The sequence below is a fragment of the Schistocerca gregaria genome, chromosome 1 (assembly GCF_023897955.1).
Source record: "Schistocerca gregaria isolate iqSchGreg1 chromosome 1, iqSchGreg1.2, whole genome shotgun sequence".
Taxonomy (NCBI): domain Eukaryota; kingdom Metazoa; phylum Arthropoda; class Insecta; order Orthoptera; family Acrididae; genus Schistocerca; species Schistocerca gregaria.
In genome coordinates, this window is record NC_064920.1 from 711,392,759 (window position 1) to 711,413,086 (window position 20,328).

At 40.4% G+C, this 20,328-nt stretch overlaps 1 protein-coding gene across 2 annotated transcripts in view; it reads right to left on the minus strand.

The window, feature by feature from the left end:
• Positions 1–356: 356 nt before the first annotated feature.
• Positions 357–20,328, minus strand: part of LOC126365939 (LON peptidase N-terminal domain and RING finger protein 3) — a 173,042-nt gene continuing 153,070 nt past the window's right edge. Inside the window, exons 3-10 of one of the 2 annotated variants that reach the window (XM_050008727.1) lie at positions 16,984–17,174; positions 13,562–13,709; positions 12,122–12,224; positions 11,386–11,585; positions 10,119–10,402; positions 9,712–9,896; positions 8,410–8,606; positions 357–4,101 (exon numbers count right to left, since the gene is read on the minus strand). In XM_050008727.1, coding sequence (XP_049864684.1) covers positions 3,643–4,101; positions 8,410–8,606; positions 9,712–9,896; positions 10,119–10,402; positions 11,386–11,585; positions 12,122–12,224; positions 13,562–13,709; positions 16,984–17,174 — 1,767 coding nt within the window. In that variant the 3' untranslated portion in view covers positions 357–3,642. Of the gene's footprint in view, positions 4,102–8,388; positions 8,607–9,711; positions 9,897–10,118; positions 10,403–11,385; positions 11,586–12,121; positions 12,225–13,561; positions 13,710–16,983; positions 17,175–20,328 lie in introns of both variants that reach the window. The other variant, XM_050008718.1, reaches the window with a different exon arrangement.

A 20,328-nucleotide genomic window follows, 5' to 3' on the forward strand; every position in this document is an offset into this window, starting at 1 on the left:
CAGAAGGTACTAAAGCAATTAATTAGTATCACTATAGGAAGTAATACTCTCAGTATGAGTCTATGTTGTCTGTCAGTTTGTGGTTATGATACGTGTGTTCTTTGGATCACCCTAGTATTTCTTATAAGCATCTTCCATTTATGTATATAACACATATATTAAATGTAATGATGCATCAACTAAAGATATATTTGTCTTTAAAAAAGACAAATATGCTTTTAATTAGTGAATATTCATTGCCAGTCTACTTCAGCATCAAACACAATTTTCCTTCTGATTAATGTTAACACGGCTGGTACATTTAACTAGAGTGTGGGGAAATGATGAGGTTTCCGTCAATGAAAAACAGTTTCAAATTCATAATCTGTAACACAGTTTAATTAGTTAACATAAATAAACTAACAATCCTACTAATAATATCACAATGTGTGTTTCAACATTCACTTGTTGTTATATAAATACATTTTCACACCCACAGACACAAACAATTACATATGAACAAACTATATAAATACTTTAATGTGAAGACAATTGAGTCAATGAATGTCTATGAAATCATTCACTCAACTGATGTTGTGCCACTGTGATAATACAAATATATCATGGTTTTAGAATACTTAGGCTGATCTAGGCAGCTTTTTTTGAAGGACAGAATCTTACACTCTGCAAAATATTTTGCAGTGACAATTGTAAGGCTAACCACACAAAAGAAAGAAATGAAAAATAGTGTTCTAGTATGTTATAAATTTGACAGTTTTCTTTAAAAGGGTGGAGGAGGGGGGTATAGGGATTTAAAGAAATGAATTTGGAAGATGTGACAACAGAAGAACCCATAGAGATAAATAATTTTTAGAAAGTAATTTTTAAAAATATGGGAAAGCAGTGTAAATACAATATACATATTTTAGGGCTCTGGACATTTAAAAAATGCAGGTATCAAGAACTGCAAAATAATCTGTCCAGTATGTCATTATCGAGAAAAGTGGAAAAATATATTACTCTTACATTTAAACGGCAACAATGATGCATATGTAGCTAATCATTCTGCCAACATTACAGTACCTCATTTTGGTAACAATGTCAATGTGCATAGCATTTTCAGGTGTATTTAATTTATTATGATGAAAGACCCATTTCCATACTGGACTAAATGCTTGTAAAGATTACTACAGAAAACTAGCAGTTCCATCTTCTTTTCAAAGATCAGTCAGCCAATTATTTTGACGTAATATGTATGCCAATTTTCTTGCACACAGAAAAATAGTGTTAGTTAAGTAAGTCTCACAGTACCAGTAGTAATCTCTCATAATTAAATAACCTTATATCTAATCAGTCTTTTCATACTCTTACTGTCTATTCTGTAACATGTGATATAGGAAATCTCTACACAAATTAACACTGACAGGAAACAGTTTCTGTATTCTTTAACACTTCCATTTTGCAAAGTATACAACATTAATTAGTAAAATCTTTGTAGCTTTATCCTGCTTACATTTATAACTAGTTACTATAGATGTTCTTTCTGACTATGTTTTATTTTTGTCACTGAGTTTAGTTTCAGTTTTGGCACATGCAAATTTTGTATCAAAGACCTGATTATTCCATAATGTATGCCTGGGAGTAAGAGTATTTGCTAACTATTAACTTTTCTATTCTCAAGAGCACTGTCACTTTGTATTATAGAAAAAAAGAATGATTTTTTAGAAAGACATTCCCAAAAACAACTCACTGTGCTAGTCAATGTGCTGTTGAGCAAACTGACAAATCATAAATCACTCTTGCATGTAAGCTCCTTTCCTTTATTGTTTTAAATTCATTTCTACTGACATCTGTTTTAATACTTTCTGGTTTTCCATTACTCAGATCTTTAATGCTTTTTGCTATGAGTCAACATTGTCATCAAGAACAAGACAATACCAAATGCATCCAATGACTGTAGGCAAGCTGTTTCAATTAAACAGCAAAAGCATTACCAAAACCAACCTGTGTATAATAATGATATAATTTAGGTATTTCATTATTTGAAGAGCAAAATGCTTCAATCTGCATATGAAATGATATTATTATTCCATAACTGCTGCTTTTAAATACTCTTCTCAATTGATTTACACAAGAGCAAGGAGCTGCCATATGAAAATATGACCCTGGGTGAAAAATAATATAGAAAATAGAAGTTATTTGACCTGTGTAAATGACAGAAACAAGTTCAATCTTATATTCTATAGGTGGAAAATAGATTATTTTTGTGGATTGTAGTGAGAGTTGTCAGTTGTTCACATGCAAGCACATCTATTTACAAGTAGAAGATTGTGTATGACAGTGAATTAAGGATACAGAAGACCTTTTACTCAGTTGAGGAAAACTGACACACGATATTATACCATAACCCAAGAAATTTTCAACATGCTAAGAATTAACACTAATTAAAATCAGAAAAACAGTATAAGAGGAATGTTCAAGCAATGTAAAATGGCATTAATTTACAGTATTTTAATGCATAAATCCACTCATATTTTATTGTTTATGTTTGTTTTGTGTTACATACTTTATTACTCAGTTCCAAACGATATTTTGTGAAATTCATGTTATGCATATGGCAAACACGCAGAGCAAAAAGCAAATTATTTAGAGTGACACAGCAGAATTTGTCAGACCTGTATAGATAATATCGAAAGAAAATCATATGGGATATACAGTGACAAAAAAATTAGTAAAACAATCAAGAAACACTTAACACAATAAGAAAGGCATCTTTATGAATGGCATAGAACTACAACATGTAATGGAATTTGCAAGGAAATAATAACTTCACGTTAGCTAATAGAGATGATGCTTAGTGAAAACTCAAGGGAGACCTAATTTGACTACAGAAAAGAATTTTCGTGAAACTAGTTGTCAAAAGTAGTCAAGATTTTTTATATACAAGCCATGCAAATAGGAGAGCTAACAGGTCATCACAGTAGGTGAACTTTATCTTCTGTAACGATTATCTCAACAGTCCTTAAAAGTTAATAAGAACAACCATGAAAATCTTTTGCCAAAAACTGAGAAAGAGAGATAAATTCATTCAAGAAATTAGATATCGTACTCTTCTCTTGTTTGTACCTAACACACTGAGAAATTGTGACTGATAAACAATACCTAACACAGTATCTGGAGACTGATATAAAATACATCTCATATTCCTTTTTATTCTTCTTTGCCTTTAGGAAGCCTATAAATGAATATAGTTACCTTACTCTGTTGGTATACTGTAGAAAACTGCAGGAGTAAGTCTGAAATAATTTCACAATTTCTAATATACTCCCTACCAATCTTTGGAAATATCTTTTTTAAGTGATATAGTTATCTAGTTTTCATTAAGCTAATATTTAGGGATATACATCATCCAAACAAAATGGAATGTTTATCATAGTTACTTTAAATATATTTCTTAAAGTGGACACTGTGAATAAGACTTATGTTTACAAAACGCGCACACAGAATAAAGGGAAGAACATCTTAAATATCTTTTTTTTTTGCAATTTGGGATGCTTAGATAGTTTAGTCTGCACAGCTTGCACATGAAAGTGCAACAGACTAGTACAGATTACTGAAGTGCTGAATGCAGTTTTCTGAAGGTGGTGGCAAAACATCACAGGGTCAAGATGGCTCTACCACCATTGGTTGTGGTTGCCATACAGATGATGGCATTGACATAGGGTGAGGTGGTTGTGATTGTCCACTGTTTGATTGCTGTTGAGGTTGTTGTTGAATGTGTAGTTGCTGACGCTGATGTGGATACTGCTGCTGCTGCTGCTGCAGATGTTGATGTTGTTGCTGTTGCTGCTGCTGTTGCTGTTGCTGTTGTTGTTGTTGCTGCTGCTGCTGTTGTTGTTGCTGCTGCTGCTGCAAAAGCTGTAACTGCTGTTGTTGCAATTGGTGCTGCTGTTGCTGTTGATAACTATAGTGTTGTTGATGGCTTCCATTAGAAACCCTTTCAGTTGATATCTGAGATGCACTTGGTCCTGCAACATTCACCATTCTCAGCTGCACTTGGTCTAGTGTCTTGTCTATAGCCCTAAGTCGCTTCTCGAGGCTTGTTGTTGACAAGATACCTACCTGTAGGATCAAAAATGTGGTATTAATCAGTGGTTGAATTAGCCAAGTAAATAACATTTGGAGCAAAGTTTTGACATTTTGAATTTTTTGCTACTTTACAAGAGAACATGATATCTGTTTTTCAGATTTGTATTGGAAAATTTTTAAATTGGTTAGTTACTGGATTTTATAATAAGACCTGGTACACTGTCACAAGTACACCTACACAATAGAAAGAGAATGCAAGACTTTGAATGTGAAAGCTCATTCTTATTTGTATACTGTGTTTTTGGCTCTGTTGTAGTTGGCAAAACCTATCAGCAACAGGAACATTTTCTGTCTTCATGCAAGTGAAAATCTCTTCCATATAAATGGATGATAGTGACAGGTTAACATAAATTCACTTATGACACACGTCTAATTATGGTCATTATGGCCTGGAGCATTGTCTGTTAAAATTCATATTTATGTTTGTTATTTGTGAAGAGAATATTGAACAGTACTGTATTGTATTAAGTGCAGAATGTAATATAACCCATTTTTCTGCCAATCTAATGACATGAAGGCAATATTCAGTTTCCTGAAGGATAATTCCCTGCCATATGCTGCCTGTTCTATTCAAATGGTCCTATAATATGTATTGTCAGATCTCTTCCCTATTAAATAAACTGTATATGATGGTACAATGATTACTTGCTCAGGTGGTAGACCTATAGCACTTTTAGATTTATCCAACAAATGTATATCAGTGCAATGTTCATTGCCTGTACCACCAATTGCACACACTATTAATATGAGGTCTGAGTGCTCTGCACACCCCTTATGTTTGAAAACACAGTTTATGTAAAAGTTTCAGTCACTCATTTTGTCTGCCAACCATCCAATCAGGAATCCCTGCACATTCTACCTTTGCCTTAGTAAAACTCAAATTACACATCCTGTGTCTGTCACACGTCCTACTGCAAGAACCTTCACTTCTCCAGTTCCATCAGTCCCTCACACTCATTAATCTGCTCCTTCATAATCACATAAACCAAGCTCAAACCATACTTGACGGCCTGTACTCCTTTTTCAGTAACCTTTTACTCTGTGAACACAACTACCTCAATACCATAACTTCAGTAGAAACACTTCTTCTCAATAGCTGGAACAGCATTCCCAGCACCAAACAAGTAAGCAGTGCCAGCTATACTTCTGCATTATCCCCACATGGAACTGCCTTTAGCCAAGTAGTAACCTACTTCTATGATCAAGCACCCCCCCCCCCCCCCCCCCTCCAATCAACCCCTCACAAGTTCCCCACCAAGCCTTGCTGAATTACTCTGCCTTTCACACCACCCAACACTTCCTCCACCCCACATGAAACATACTGCTCCTGAACAACCATCCTGTAACACTACTGTCAACATTTCTGCCAAAACTCTGACCTCTGCAGAGGTCTCAGTGCTTTCTAAAGTCATCACTTTTAGGCCAAAATTGTCATTCAGCCTTGCTGGACTTGTAAAGAACCTTGTTTCCCTTACTCACTCTCTGCAGTGGACACATTTCTTCACCACACACCTCACGGATAACAGCCAATCAAGAACCCACAAATAATCTTGTTTAAAACAGTGCCAACTTCCTTCAAACCACCATCCTCCTCCCCTCCCATGGCAGTCTTTCACAAATTTCTCACTTCTGACCTAGCCTCACCTTCCTTTCCTAAATCTCTTCCCAGTGAGTCCAACATAACTCCTATGGAATAGCTATTCACAACCTAAAAACCAATCTAGGACTCATCATCCTTCCCGTTGACAAAAGCTCTGTCAGAGTGATCACGAATCAAAGTGATGTGAGCGAGGGTCTCCAGAAACATCCTTACACATTTATATACAAACCTTGTGACCATGATCCCATGCCAGAAGTCCAATAAGACCTTCAGCAGCTACTCAAGGCCTTAGGTCCATCTCAAAACCTAACACCTGACTACCAGCCTCCTCCCCTGCACTCCTACCTTTCACCGAATCTCCAAACTCCAAAGCTCTGACCTCACAGGTCTCCTTACTGGTTGTCCATTGTGACTGGGTACAATGCTCCCACAGAACAAACCTTAGCCTTTATTGGCCAACACACCCAAGCTACTGTCGTAGCCTCCCGTCCCACAATCCCTTCACTGCCTTTCCACAGCTCTTGTCCCATTACCAATGGACTCCTTGTTACACATTGTTTGCCACAGCCTTGTACACCCACATCCCCCATGCCTTGTGGCTGTGGAATGTCCAATGTCCTCCTGATACCAAATCCAGCTCACTCTTCCTGATCCTCCCAGCCAACCACATCGTCACCCAGAATTAGCTCTCTTTTGAAGACCAAATCTATAAACATACCTGTGGTATTTCCATGAGTACTCACATGGTAGCACCCTATGCCAACTTACTGTATTCATGGATCATCTGGGAGAATCCTTACAATCCAGTCAACACCTAGAACCCTTTGTCTGGTTCAAATTCATTGATGACATTTTCATGACGGACTCCGCACAGACAGTCTTGCTCTTTCCTCCAGACCCTCAACACCTATTCCCATACCCACTTCACCTGGTCCTTCTCAGCTCAATGAGCAACCTTCCTGGATGCCTATCTCCAACTCTGATATGGCTCCACAAATGTCTGTTCACATCAAGTGCACCAACTACCAACAGTACCTTTACTTTGATAGCTGTCATCCATTCCAGATCAAAAATGTCTCTTCCTTCCAGCCTCACCAACCATGAATGCTGCATCTGCAGGGGAAAGCAGGAGTTGTCAAAATATACTGATGACCTTACCAGAGCCTTTAGTGACAAGCAACAGCTCCTCCATAAGCAAAACTCTTGTGTCATCTCCTCCTCTGGCACCACTAAATGTGTTATTGAGCCACCTAACAGTACTGACCCAGGTCAACCACATCTTTCACTAGGGCTTTGATTAGTTCTCGTTGTGCCCTAAGGTGAAGGATATACTTAACAAAATCCTACCTACACACCAAAAGTAATGTTCCACTAACCATCTAAGCTACGGAATAACCCTGTCTATCCCTATTCCAAACCTGCTCTCAATCAAGCATTCCACTAGTTATTCCTTTGTGGCTGGCCCGGATGCAAGACCTGTCTCATACACCCAGCCACTATCTTCTATTGCAGTCCAGTCATGGGCACTTCCTACCTAACAGAAGGCAGGGTCATTTATGAAAGCAGTCACATTATATATCAGCTTTGCAGCAATTACTATACAGTATTCTATGTGGCCACGACAATAACCAACTGTCTAACTCACATGAATGGCCACCGCAAAACTATAGCGAACCACCAACTTGACCATCTAGTTGCTGAATATGCTGCACACTACAATGCAAATGACTTCAACAGCTGCTTCACTGCATGGGCCATTTGGATTCTCTTTTAAAGCATAAGTTCCTATTAACTACATGGGGGAGGGGTATTGTCTCAGTCTCACCAGCATATCCTGCAGTCTCAGAGACCCCCTGGCCTAAATCTCTGATCTCTGCTAAGCTGTTTCCCACTACCTGACCTTACCTTCCCCTTCTCTCTTCTGTCCCCACCACTCCTTCCCCATCCATATTGTGTACTGTCTTCTGCCACCAATCTTGTCTCATCCCAACCCCCGCCCTTATTATCTCTCTCACAGCTTCTTATTCACCTCCATTTGTCTTCCACTCTCTGTCACCCTCTTCATTTCTATCCTACCTCTCCCTTTTCCTTCCTTCCCTTTGTCCACTCCCCCTTCTCCCTCACTATATATCTCTCAAATGCCCTACCATCTGAACTCCTTTTGTCTTGTTGTACAACCACTGAGTCATCTGTCAAAAGACTTATCTCATTCTACTCACTAGCTCCTCCATGCCTCATGCATCCTTAACTACTCCCTCACCACCACCACCACCACCAGGTCAGGCAACTACTTCAATTATCAATAAGCTGAAATCATTCTCACCACGAGCGTGTACATTTGGGTGTCCATGTGGTTGTGCACATGAAAGTGTGCCCTTTTACTAGAAGAAGAGCAAGACCTCAAAAGTTAATATTTCTATGCTCCAGACATCTGTTTACTTACTTACAGCTTTAAAAATGAAATTATTTCACATTTTTGTGCTGTATTTTCTTTATATTTAATCTTTTGTGTCCCCCGGTCAACATATTAAATGAATTTAATTCTTTTTACAGACACTATATGTAGCTACTGCAGTTTATGAGATATTGTTACAAAATAATAATAATAATAATAATAATAATAATAATGTTAAAATAAATAAGCTGATTGTTTTGTTTACATGAAAAGTGCCTCTTCTAACCTGCAGATGCTGTCCTAATGGCAGTATTGCTAGCAGCCACCACGGCCAGGCAGGTCCATCAGCTAGAGTGGGCCAGTCCTCCTCAACAGCAGGCATGTGACCAAATGTGCGTATAATTTCTGCCTGCACCTGCGGTGGCATTGCTGCAAACCATTGTTGTCCTTTCTGACGCACTCGCTCATGCAGCTCTTGCAACCCTGTCAAATAATTTAACTTTTTTGTAGCTTCATTAACATTTACAAATAATGTAACTGTCAAACATTCACATTTTTGCTGTAAATTCTAATAAACAAATGTGAAAAGAAGAACTGGAAACTTTTGGTTGATGTTGTTGTGGTCTTCAGTCCTGAGACTGGTTTGATGCAGCTCTCCATGCTACTCTATCTTGTGCAAGCTTCTTCATCCCCCAATACATACGGCAACCTACATCCTTCTGAAAACTTTTGGTATGATGTGGAAATGATTTATACTAAAATAATAAAATCTATTAGTTTACAACTTCAGTGGCAAGATGCATGTCATCCTGCAATTCTTGAACTTTCATGTTGTGCAATTGTGTGCATTGTTCAACATAATTTGAGACAATGAGATTCATCACTTATCAATGGAATGTGTGTGATTTGCATTACTTCGCCATTTAAGATCTATGCACACTGACTATTGATTATTCTGCTTCTTTGGTTTTCCCCATCTTCCTTCATTAGGTGTAAAACTTTCCTTGGTAACTTTATTATCTTACACTTTTTTCTTTTTTCATATTTTCTGTTCGTGCTTTCATTTTCTAGTGCAGCTTTTTTCCATCACCTTTCTTCTCTCCGAGTGCATTTACTTCAGTGAATCAGCTTCCTTTCCATTCTGTATATGTTTGGAATTTCTTTCACATTTTTTCCAGATCAATTTTGGCTGTGATTGCTGTTCACTCTCTTAGCAATCAGTGGCTTTTTCATAATTGTTTCATTTTCAGATGTCATCTGTTGGCTTTTATTTTTGTGAGCCAGATTTCCTCCTCTATGTTTTGTGTTTTCTTTGGTTTTCTGTGGGCGTAATAGCTGTATTAACAGATTCACAGATTTCCTTCTATCTGATTTTCCTGCATTATGCTTTAGAAAAGCTCCCTGTGTAGCAAAATCTCTAAAATGCTGCAGTCAAAATACATGCAACTTCCAAAATTTTTGTGTATGCTGATATTCAATGTCTTCCTAGAGGATACTATTGTATAGGAGCCAAAATGAAGAAGTTGCTGTCCGATATCATTACAAACTCAACAAGAAATATAAATAACTAAATAAAATAAAAACTTACTGCCAAGATGTTCTGGCACCACAGGCTGGTCTCGTAGAAACTCTACTTGTGCAGTATCATAACCATCACGCTCTCCTCGGGCCAACACACGAAAGCGACGCATACCGACAGTTGTCAAGATGGAGCATCCATCCTTAAGGAGAATCCAGTCTCTAATTTCTAACATTGTACCATATTCTGCATACCTAAAAAAGATATAGATAATTGTGAGCTTAGTGAAGCTCAAAATTTACTGAAAATTTTCATTACACAAGGAAAAGAAATAAATAAATAAATATTTTCTTATACCATACTGAATCAAGTAAAAAATATATGAACTGAAACATTGTTAACAGAGACCAACGTGTTCATGCTATGAAATTTTGATGTACACACTCATAAAAACAGAGAAGAGGCTATCAGCTTACCTATCTCTGCCTGCATCTTTGTGAAGACAAGCTGCAATACCAAACTGCCGCGATCCTGAATCGACACAACGTCGCACCATCACACGATACCGCGGTTCGTACACATACAGAGGGCACGGCACACACGGAAATGCTGTAGTGCACACAAAAACAGGCACATGTGGTCCTCCTCCAACCAACTCCTGGCGATGAAGAGCCTGCCGTGCTGCATACTCAGCAGGCAGCAGAAGACGTAGAGCACACTCGACAAATTCCGTGATACTGCGTGGACTTGTTGCCAAATACTGTAAATATGGAAACAATAGTTATTGTTGACAATTAGGTCTTTTCTGACACCTTACAATAAGACAGTGAAATCACAAAAACAATATTTTGAACATGTTGCTTAGTTTATCTATATATTTTTCATATTATCCTTACTCTATCAATAGCTCCTGGTCAGCTAACAGTAGTTTGTATGCTGTTAAAGAAATGTGATAAACTGTATACTAAAATAGTTAACTTACACAGAAATCACCCATTTTCTAATGCAGTCCTTAAATTTATTATTCTTAAGTTTATTCTTCTATGGATTCCTTTGTGTTTACTACAATGTTTTCATACTTCAGTTAAAAGTTTTTATTTAATATTTAACTATCCTTTTAGATTTAGTCATGAATGTTAAGTTTCTCAACTCATTGCTTTCTCAGTTGACATTATTATCTTTCTTGTTGCCTAGACTATCACTCACATGGAAAAGAACCTTAAAAAGTCACAGAGCAGGCTGAAATGCGAGACTGTAGTTCAGAATTTAGCATTTTTTGTTTAACCTTTTCTTTAGCAGCTAACCAATAATGATACACTTGCTGGTGTTCAGTGAAGTAAAGTTCTAGAATCCAGTGCTACAGTATTGATGGTTAGCTGCAACAGTTTGGTACATCAACTTTTTTTCCCATTTCCTCCCAGTAGGCTTACACCTTTGTAATTGCACCCTTTCCCATCTCATGTAAATGGTGAACTATGATTTGCAATTTGTATACTTCATTGACTGTTTGCAGTGGTACCAACGCCACCTTTTACTTACAATAGCGATGACTGACATGCACTTCCTCCCTATGGCACAATATGCACTGACACAGTCGTGTATTTCAAGAGCCACATACAGTGAGTATCAAAGGTAAGTGATAATAATGTGGTTCTACTGTTATTAGTTTTATGGTGTCCCGAAACTACAATGCTATCTGAGCATTGCACTAATCCCATTACACCCTCAGTACGAGGTACTCACATCAGCGAGCGATGTCATACAGAGTGGGCATGCACAGCTATAGTCCAGACACCTGTCCAGACACATCCAACAGTATGTGTGGCCACATGGTGTGGTAACAGGTTGCCACAGAATCCGGCAGCAGAGCACACATTCAAATTCAGCTGGTTCCACCAACTGCTGGTCCACACTGAGGTCTGCACTGCCACGCACTTCAGAACCTGAAAACCACATTAAAAATCCATGATTCATCACTGTTGTCACATAGTAGATTACATTTGTTGTAGTAAAAATTTACCAGACGTTACACCCGTTCATGTTATATCAACAGACAGAATGTTATGACAATCTGCATACTATCGACTGCACAGCTGATTACTGAAGACAAGACCTCTGACCATATCTTGTATTAGATATAAGATCTTGGCTTCAGAAAAATTTATAGGAAGCATTGAAGAAACTTCTAAATGATGCAGATGAGACAGCGAGTAACAAAAATGTTTTGAATACAATCTACAAATAATGCAACTTATCTTTCTTTATACAGTTTTTAAAAAGCCTTTGCCTTACATTTACCATTATTTATCTTAGTACACCATAAATGGTGCACTTGCTTTAAGTATAAACAGTAAGTCAATTACTTGAATTTGATAGTTCACATGTAAAGCATCCAAATATTTAATAAACTTCATTGTGTGCAACATTCCTTCTATAATGCAAAATATCCTACTAGAGAAGAAAAATATTCTAAACTTACGTTTCAGTTTCTCGATTTGAGTGAAGACCTTATGAGTTAGTTTATTTACAATGCTGTTTTCTTGCAAGAACACCATAGTGCCAGAAGAGAACTGTTGTGCAGGCTGCAAACAAAAACAATTTTAACTTTTAGGAGAGTATCTATTGTTATTTTAAATACAGTAAGGACTTTATACTGAATAAGTAGTTCTTCTTATTTGAAAGGCTCAAAAATAATGCATTACATGATACACATCTGAAAAGTAGTGCACGATCTCATTAAGTATGGCAATGGCAGTTTTAACAAATACTAGGAGCCATACTGGTTGAATATGGCAGTTCTCTGTATGGGAAATGAGCGAAAATAAATGTGTGATTTGAATTTGAAATAAGAAAAAACCATACAATAAAGAAAATAAAGATATCTGCTGTACAACAGTTTGAAATTTCAATACTGAGAGAAAGCACGTCCATTCTGAAGAACATCAGAATGCTCGCCAGTCCATTAAAAGAAATCATTTCTCCAACTGATGAAGTCGTGTAATGTTACCTACATGATAGACATACAAGATTTATTGTTCCCTTCTCAATATGCCACCATACATGAAAATCCAATCAAACTGCTAAGAAATTCAATATAGTATGCCATCCTTTAGCATGGCACTCCCCATGAGAGTGGCAGAACTTATGATGTTGGTGAAACATGGAAACTTGTGCAACTTCTGTTGGGAAATTTTAGTCATTCATGCTACAGACTGAGTCTGAAATCTTTTTGGAAAATTGAAAGATCTATGGTGAAAAACGCTTTCTTTAAATTTTATTATTAGCTGTCTGTGAATTATCTAGTAACTCGGTGCTTGAACAAATAACTTTAGCTCAAGTTGTTCCACAGACACTGATGAATTGAAACAAAATTTAGGAAAGGAAGGGGAGGATACGTGGTGGTTTAAAGTTGTAGATGTCCTGGTTGTGAGAGAGTTTATGGAGATAAATTACAAATAGTTGTACACTTGTTCATAAAATGTGTGTGCAGTTTTGTTGATTTTAAATATGTGAATCTTATTAATAGTGTGCTTTGCCAAGTCAGACAGACGGTATGATATTTAACTGTGGACAAATTCAGAAGTACGAAGAATGGAAGGAATGCAGAAAAATTAGCACTCAATGTCCGATCGACGGTGAGGTTAGTAGAGATGAAGCACTGGATGAAATGGGGAAGGAAATTGGTCATCTCCTTATCAAAGAAAACATCCCTGTATTTGCCTTAAACGATTAAGGGAATCCTTAGAAAATCTCAACCTGGATTGCCAGATAGGCAGGTGGTGGGGTGGTGAGCAGGAGGGAAATATGGGGAGAAGGGGGGGGGGGGGGAGAAGAAGAGAGACCTTTCTAACACAGACTTTAGGAAGCTGTTTGCTTTGAGGGTCAGTGCTAGTGCTTAACAGCATGAGTAGAAGCATACCTGGCAAGAGTCGTCTTCCTCCCCAGAGGAGGAGTCCTCGCAGTCCGAGGAGGCCGGGTGCTGGAGGGTCTGCGCCGTGCGCCGCGGCTGCGCCTGGCACCGTGCCTGCAGGCTGCCCTCCACCTTCAGCTGTCGGACCGGGAAGCCCCTGTGGTGAGAGGTGACTGTATAGCATACACTGTGCTCCTGCCTCCGCCAGCAGCAACACAAATAGAATATTCGTCAGTACCCGGCTGTTATTCCACGTAGAAATGGAGACTACTGTATACATCTCAGAAAATTGCCTGCTGTAGCTAGTGTGGGATACGTGGAAACAGTTCCTCCTTTCACACCCTTACTACCTCCTGTGGTGATCAAATGTTTTTCATTGGCAACTAGAAAAACGGATATATATGGGGGGGGATAAACATCTACATTGCATTGGCTTGGTGGCATCCCCATTATACGACACTGAGGATGACTATCCAGCCACATAATCTTTGGCTGTCCGAACAATTATGATACTACAAATTACTACCGGTAGTACAACGTCTCCTTATAATATGGTGCATTCTACTGACTACTGAAACTGTGCTGCTTTACTTAAAAGGAATTGAGAGTCCACCACCTGTTATATACATCTTCAATTGAATGGCAGATCAGTTTGTAATTTACGAGGTTATTCGGAAAGTAAGGTCCGAATCACTGTAGCTAATCAACAGTCGTGCGAACACTGAAAAGTACATGCGCATTTGACTTCTGGCATGACTTGCTCATCAAATGATGCCATTTGCATTGGTATTGTTGCGGTGCACTGTTTACAGTGTCAATTCAAAATGTTTAAAGCAACTGACCAACTCGGCGACTGAAATATCTACATCTACATCTACATCCTTACTCCGCAAGCCACCTGATGGTGTGTGGTGGTACTTTGAGTACCTCTATCAGTTCTCACTTCTATTCCAGTCTCGTATTGTTCGTGGAAAGAAAGATTGTCGGTATGCCTCTGTGTGGGCTCTAATCTCTCTGATTTTATCCTCATGGTCTCTTCGAAAGATATAAGTAGGAGGGAGCAATATACTGTTTGACTCCTCGGTGAAGGTATGTTCTCGAAACTTCAAGAAAAGCCCGTACCGAGCTATTGAGCGCCTCTCCTGCAGAGTCTTCCACTGGAGTTTATCTATCATCTCCGTAACGCTTTTGCAATTACTAAATGATCCTGTAGCTAAGTGCGCTGCTCTCCGTTGGATCTTCTCTATAACCCTATCTGGTACGGATCCCACACTGGTGAGCAATATTCAAGCAGTCGACGAACAAGCGTACTGTAACCTACTTCCTTTGTTTTCGAATTGCATTTCCTTAGGATTCTTCCAATGAATCTCAGTCTGGCATCTGCTTCACCAACGATCAACTTTATGTGATCATTCCATTTTAAATCACTCCTAATGCCTACTCCCAGATAATTTATGGAATTAACTGCTTCCAGGGATCTTTCTTTCTATGTATTCGCAGCACGTTACTCTTGTCTACATTGAGATTCAATTGCCCTTCCGTGCACCAGGCGTCAATTCGTTGCAGATCCTCCTGCACTTCAGTACAGTTTTCCATTATTACAACCTCTCGATATACTGCAGCATCTGTTATATACTTTTTCAATTGAATGGCAGATCAGTTTGTAATTTGTGAGATTATTCGGAAAGTAAGGTCCGAATCTCTGTAGCTAATCAACAGCAGTGCGAACACTGAAAAGCACATGCGCTCTTCCGGCATGACTTGCTCATCAAACGATCCATGTGCATTGGTAGTGTTGCGGTGCGCTGTTTACAGTGTCAATTCAAAATGTTTAAAGCAACTGAAACTCGGCGACTGAAATACTATCAGCGATTCGGTTTTTGACGGAAAGGAACGTTGCAGCAGCGGAAATCCATCGAATATAATTGATGTTTATGGACCCAATGCGATGAGTGGTAGCAAAGCGTGTACGTGGGCGAGAACTTTCAAGTACGGATGCGAAAATGTTCACGATGCACCGCGATAAGAGTGACCATCGGTGATTCCAGAAGTTTTGGCTCAAGCTGTGGACGAGAAGATTCATAAAGACCAGCTATTCACAATTTCAACATTATCATCGCAATTTCCGAATGTGGATAGAACAACTCTGCCCAAAATTGTCTCTGAAAAGTTGCAGTCTAGCGAACTATCTGCACTGGGTTCCCAGGCTGCTTACTTAGGAACATAAGATGGAAAGAATGGTTTGTGCTCTTGATTCTTTAGGACCGATATCATAAGGAAGGTGATCAATTTTTAGAAGACATTGTCATAGGGGTGTGACGTACGTTTCTCACACGATACTCAGTCAATGGAATGGTATCACGCGACATCACTAGTCACTTTCAAGGCCAAGCAGGCAATCTCAATACGCAAGTTACGGCAATCGTGTTTTGGGATAGACATGGGGTCTTGTTAATCGAGTTTATGCGGCATGGGATAACAATAAATGCATCCGCCTGCTGAGCCATCCTGATTAAACCTCGACGTGCAGTACAGTATAAGTGACATGGCCACCGTACAGTCCATGACGGTGATAATAATAACGTCGTGAGACAAGGGCCCGCCGTCGGGCACACCGCTCGCCTGGTGCAAGTCTTTCGATTTGACGCCACTTCGGCGACTTGCGCGTCGATGGGGATGAAATGATGATGATGACAACACAACACCCAGTCCCTGAGCGGAGAAAATCTCCGACCCAGCCGTGAATCGAACCCGGGCCCTTAGGAGTGGCAGTCTGTCGCGCTGACCACTCAGCTACCGGGGGCGGACCATGATGTTGTTGTGGTTGGATTGTGAGGCGCTCAACTGCGCGGTTATCAGTGTCCGTACAGATTCCCAATCGTTTCTCAGTGCAATCTTCCACTTGCACGAATGATGAAGAAATGATGAGGACAACGAAAATACCCAGTCTTCTCGAAGCAGGTGAAAATCCCTGACCCCGCCGGGAATGGAACCCGGGACCCCGTGCTCAGGCAGCGAGAACGCAACCACGAGACCACGAGATGCGGACCCGTACAGTCCAGACTTGACGTCTAGCGATTTTTCACTTCTTCCGCTACCTAACGGAGTTGTGGCAAGCGCTTCGCAACAGATGACGAAATGAACGAAGCAGCTACAGTCTGGTTATCTTCATAGGCGGCAGATGTCTATGATTTAGAAATACAAATGCTTGTAGATTGTTTGGACATAACTGTTTGAACAAATACAGAAACTGTGTAGAAAATAGGAAAACATGAAAGGAATTAAAAATGGAACGAATATGTGATTGATTGTGTTTTATGAGAAACTGGACCTTACTTTCCGAATAACCCTAGTTAAGTTGATTCTTATGTAAGTTTGCGGATGGCATTATTAGAAGCCAGATAAAAAAATAAACTGCGGGCGAGACGTACCCCAGCGGAAAGTGGGGCGAGTGCGAGTGCGCGTGCGCGGCTGACAGCAACAGAACGTAGCCGAGCGACCGCGTCGCCTCCCGCCGCACGCCGGCCGCGCTGCCCTCCAGCGCCGCGCATGCGCACAGCGACAGCAGCGCCTCCTCGTGCCGGCCCAGCGCCGACAGCGCCGCGCCCCGCCGGTAGTGGCCCTGCGAAACCCAGAGGCGTCCTCCTCAGCACGGTGCGACCCCTCCAAGCTATATAGTCGACACATACTTTGTTTCCATGTATTTTTGTGATTGTTTGCTGCACGTAATACATTCTTTCCTTTAGAACTAACTCTGCAAATCAACTTCCTCTACAATTTATTCTAAATGTAGCCCTCACGCACTTAGCATTATTGAAGCAATAATACACTACTGGCCATTAAAATTGCTACACCACGAAGATGTGCGACAGACGCGAAATTTAACAGATAGGAAGAAGATGTTCTGATACGCAAATGATTTTCGGAGCATTCACACAAGGTTGGCGCCGGTGGCGACACCTACAATGTGCTGATATGAGGAAAGTTTCCAACAGATTTCTCAAACACAAACAGCAGTTCACCGGCGTTGCCTGGTGAAATGTTGTTGCATCGTGTAAGGAGGAGAAATGCGTACCATCACGTTTCCGACTTTGATAAAGGTCGGATTGTAGCCTATCGCGATTGCGGTTTATCGTATCGCGACATAGCTGCCCGTGTTGGTCGAGATCCAATGACTGTTAGCAGAATATGGAATCAGTGGGTTCAGGAGGGTCATACGGAACGCCGTGCTGGATCCCAACGGCCTCGTATCGCTAGCAGTCGAGATGACAGGCACCTTATCCACATGGCTGTTACGGATCGTGCAGCCACGTCTCGATCCCTGAGTCAGCAGATGGCGACGTTTGCAAGACAACAACCATCTGCACGAACAGTTCCATGACGTTTACAGCAGCGTGGACTATCAGCTCGGAGACCATGGCTGCGGTTACCCTTGACGCTCCCTCACAGACAGGAGCGCCTGCGATGCTGTACTCAACGACGAACCTGGTTACACGATTGGTAAAACGTCATCTTTTAGGATGAATCCAGGTTCTGTTTACAACATCATGATGGGCGCCTCCGTGTTTGGCGACATCGCGGTGAACGCACGTTGGAAGCGTGTATTTGTCAGCACCATACTGGCATATCACCTGGCGTGATGGTATGACGTGCCATTAGTTACACGTCTCGGTCACCTCTTATTCGTATTGACGGCACTTTGAACAGTGGACGTTACATTTCAGATGTGTTACGACCCGTGGCTCTACCCTTCATTCGATCCCTGAGAGACCCTACATTTCAGCAGGATAATGCACGACCGCATGTTGCAGGTCCTGTATGGGCCTTTCTGGATACAGAAAATGTTCGACTGCTGCCCTGGCCAGCACATTCTCCAGATCTCTCACCAATCGAAAACGTGTGGTCAATGGTGGCCGAGCAACTGGCTCGTCACAATACGCCAGTCAGTACTCTTGATGAACTGTGGTATCGTGTTGAAGCTGCATGAGCAACTGTACCTGTACACGCCATCCAAGCTCTGTTTGACTCAATGCCCAGGCGTATCAAGGCCGTTATTACGGCCAGAGGTGGTTGTTCTGCGTACTGATTTCTCAGGATCTACGCACCCAAAGTGCGTGAAAATGTAATCACATGTCAGTTATAGTATAATATATTTGTCCAATGAATACCCGTTTATTATCTGCATTTCTTCTTGGTGTAGCAGTTTTAATGGCCAGTAGTGTACGTCAATATATTGCGCAGAAGTGCAAAGCGAAAAACAACGCAACACTACTGCGCAATTTTTATGTCCCGGGCGCGTCACTTATATATGTCTTGATACTGGCCATATCGGCACTCGTCAATGTGAATATGTACTGCGACCGACGAGAACTACACGGCTAGTGCCATAACCTGATTTCCCAGAAACTTCGCTCAGTGGAAGAGGAGTCAAAAGAAGCGAACACGTGTTTCGGCTTATCCGTAGATACTCGACTGTTTCTGAGAAAACGACCATCAAATTTTTCAAGCCACTTCATGTGCTTTTTAGCGAGTAAATAGTTCAACTCTTTCACTGAGCGAAATTTCTAGTACGGCACTTGCCCTGTTCTCCTCGTGAGATGGTCGCCTTACAAAACACAAGCGGATATTATGCAGAACGGGAGAAAACAGATCTGAGAACCTTCCCTAGAACATTGCAATCAATCTGGGGCTCTTTCAAGGCAGCATAGATTCGTAAATCCCAACAACAATTAATTACAAATTAAACAAGCGAACTGTATAATATATCATGTATACGTTCAGTTTTCCATGCATTTCTGTACGGTAACATTTGCAAGTGACGGTTATGCTCACTGATAACGTACATCATGTTATAATTGTACTGTGACATTTGAAACCTGAAATATGAACATGTATGCCCACTGGACGCTGACTATCTTATTTGCCAACTTTGAGAAATTCTGCAAGTAAAATAAACATTTCTGTTTACAGTTGTGACACCATTATCTTCCGTTTCCTTTGAGCCTCTTAAATTTCCCGATCAACCAAGAACTTAATTTCATACACGGTGGGTGGGGTTAGACAAACCTACGGAAACACCGTGAGAAGTGCACGTTTGAACACAAATGCCGACACCTATGCAGTGTCCTCAATACGCTGCAAGTGCTAATCGTGGTCAGAAGAGTGTTCTGCATTATGTCGAAGCTGAGTGAATCAGAAAATGGGCATAATGTTGGCATTCATATCGTGGGTACTGGCATAGTCAAGGTATACAAAATGTATGGTGTTGCAGGAGGCAGCATGTAGAGGATTTATACCGCATACAGGGAAAGCGAGAAAATGTTGTCCTCTAAGTCACAACGCGAAAGAAAGTGTGCGTCGAGTGATCATGATGGACGGTCACTGAAGTGGAATGTGACAAAAATAAGAGGACGACAGCTGCAATAGTCGCTGCGGAACTGAACGTCGAACTCGCGAACCCTCTCAGCGCCAACACAACACAGAGGGAGCTACGCATGCCGGGAATCGTACGGCAAGCTGGAATTCCAAAACCGCTCATCAGTAACGCGCCAGATTGGGATATGAAACGGAGTCCTCCCGAATACATGTTCAGTGCGTCATGTACCGGGTGATCAAAAAGTCAGTATAAATTTGAAAACTGAAGAAATCACGGAATAGTGTAGATAGAGAGGTCCAAATTGACACACATGCTTGGAATGACATGGGGTTTTATTAGAACCAAAAAAAATACAAACGTTCAAAAAATGTCCGACAGATGGCGCTTCATCTGATCAGAA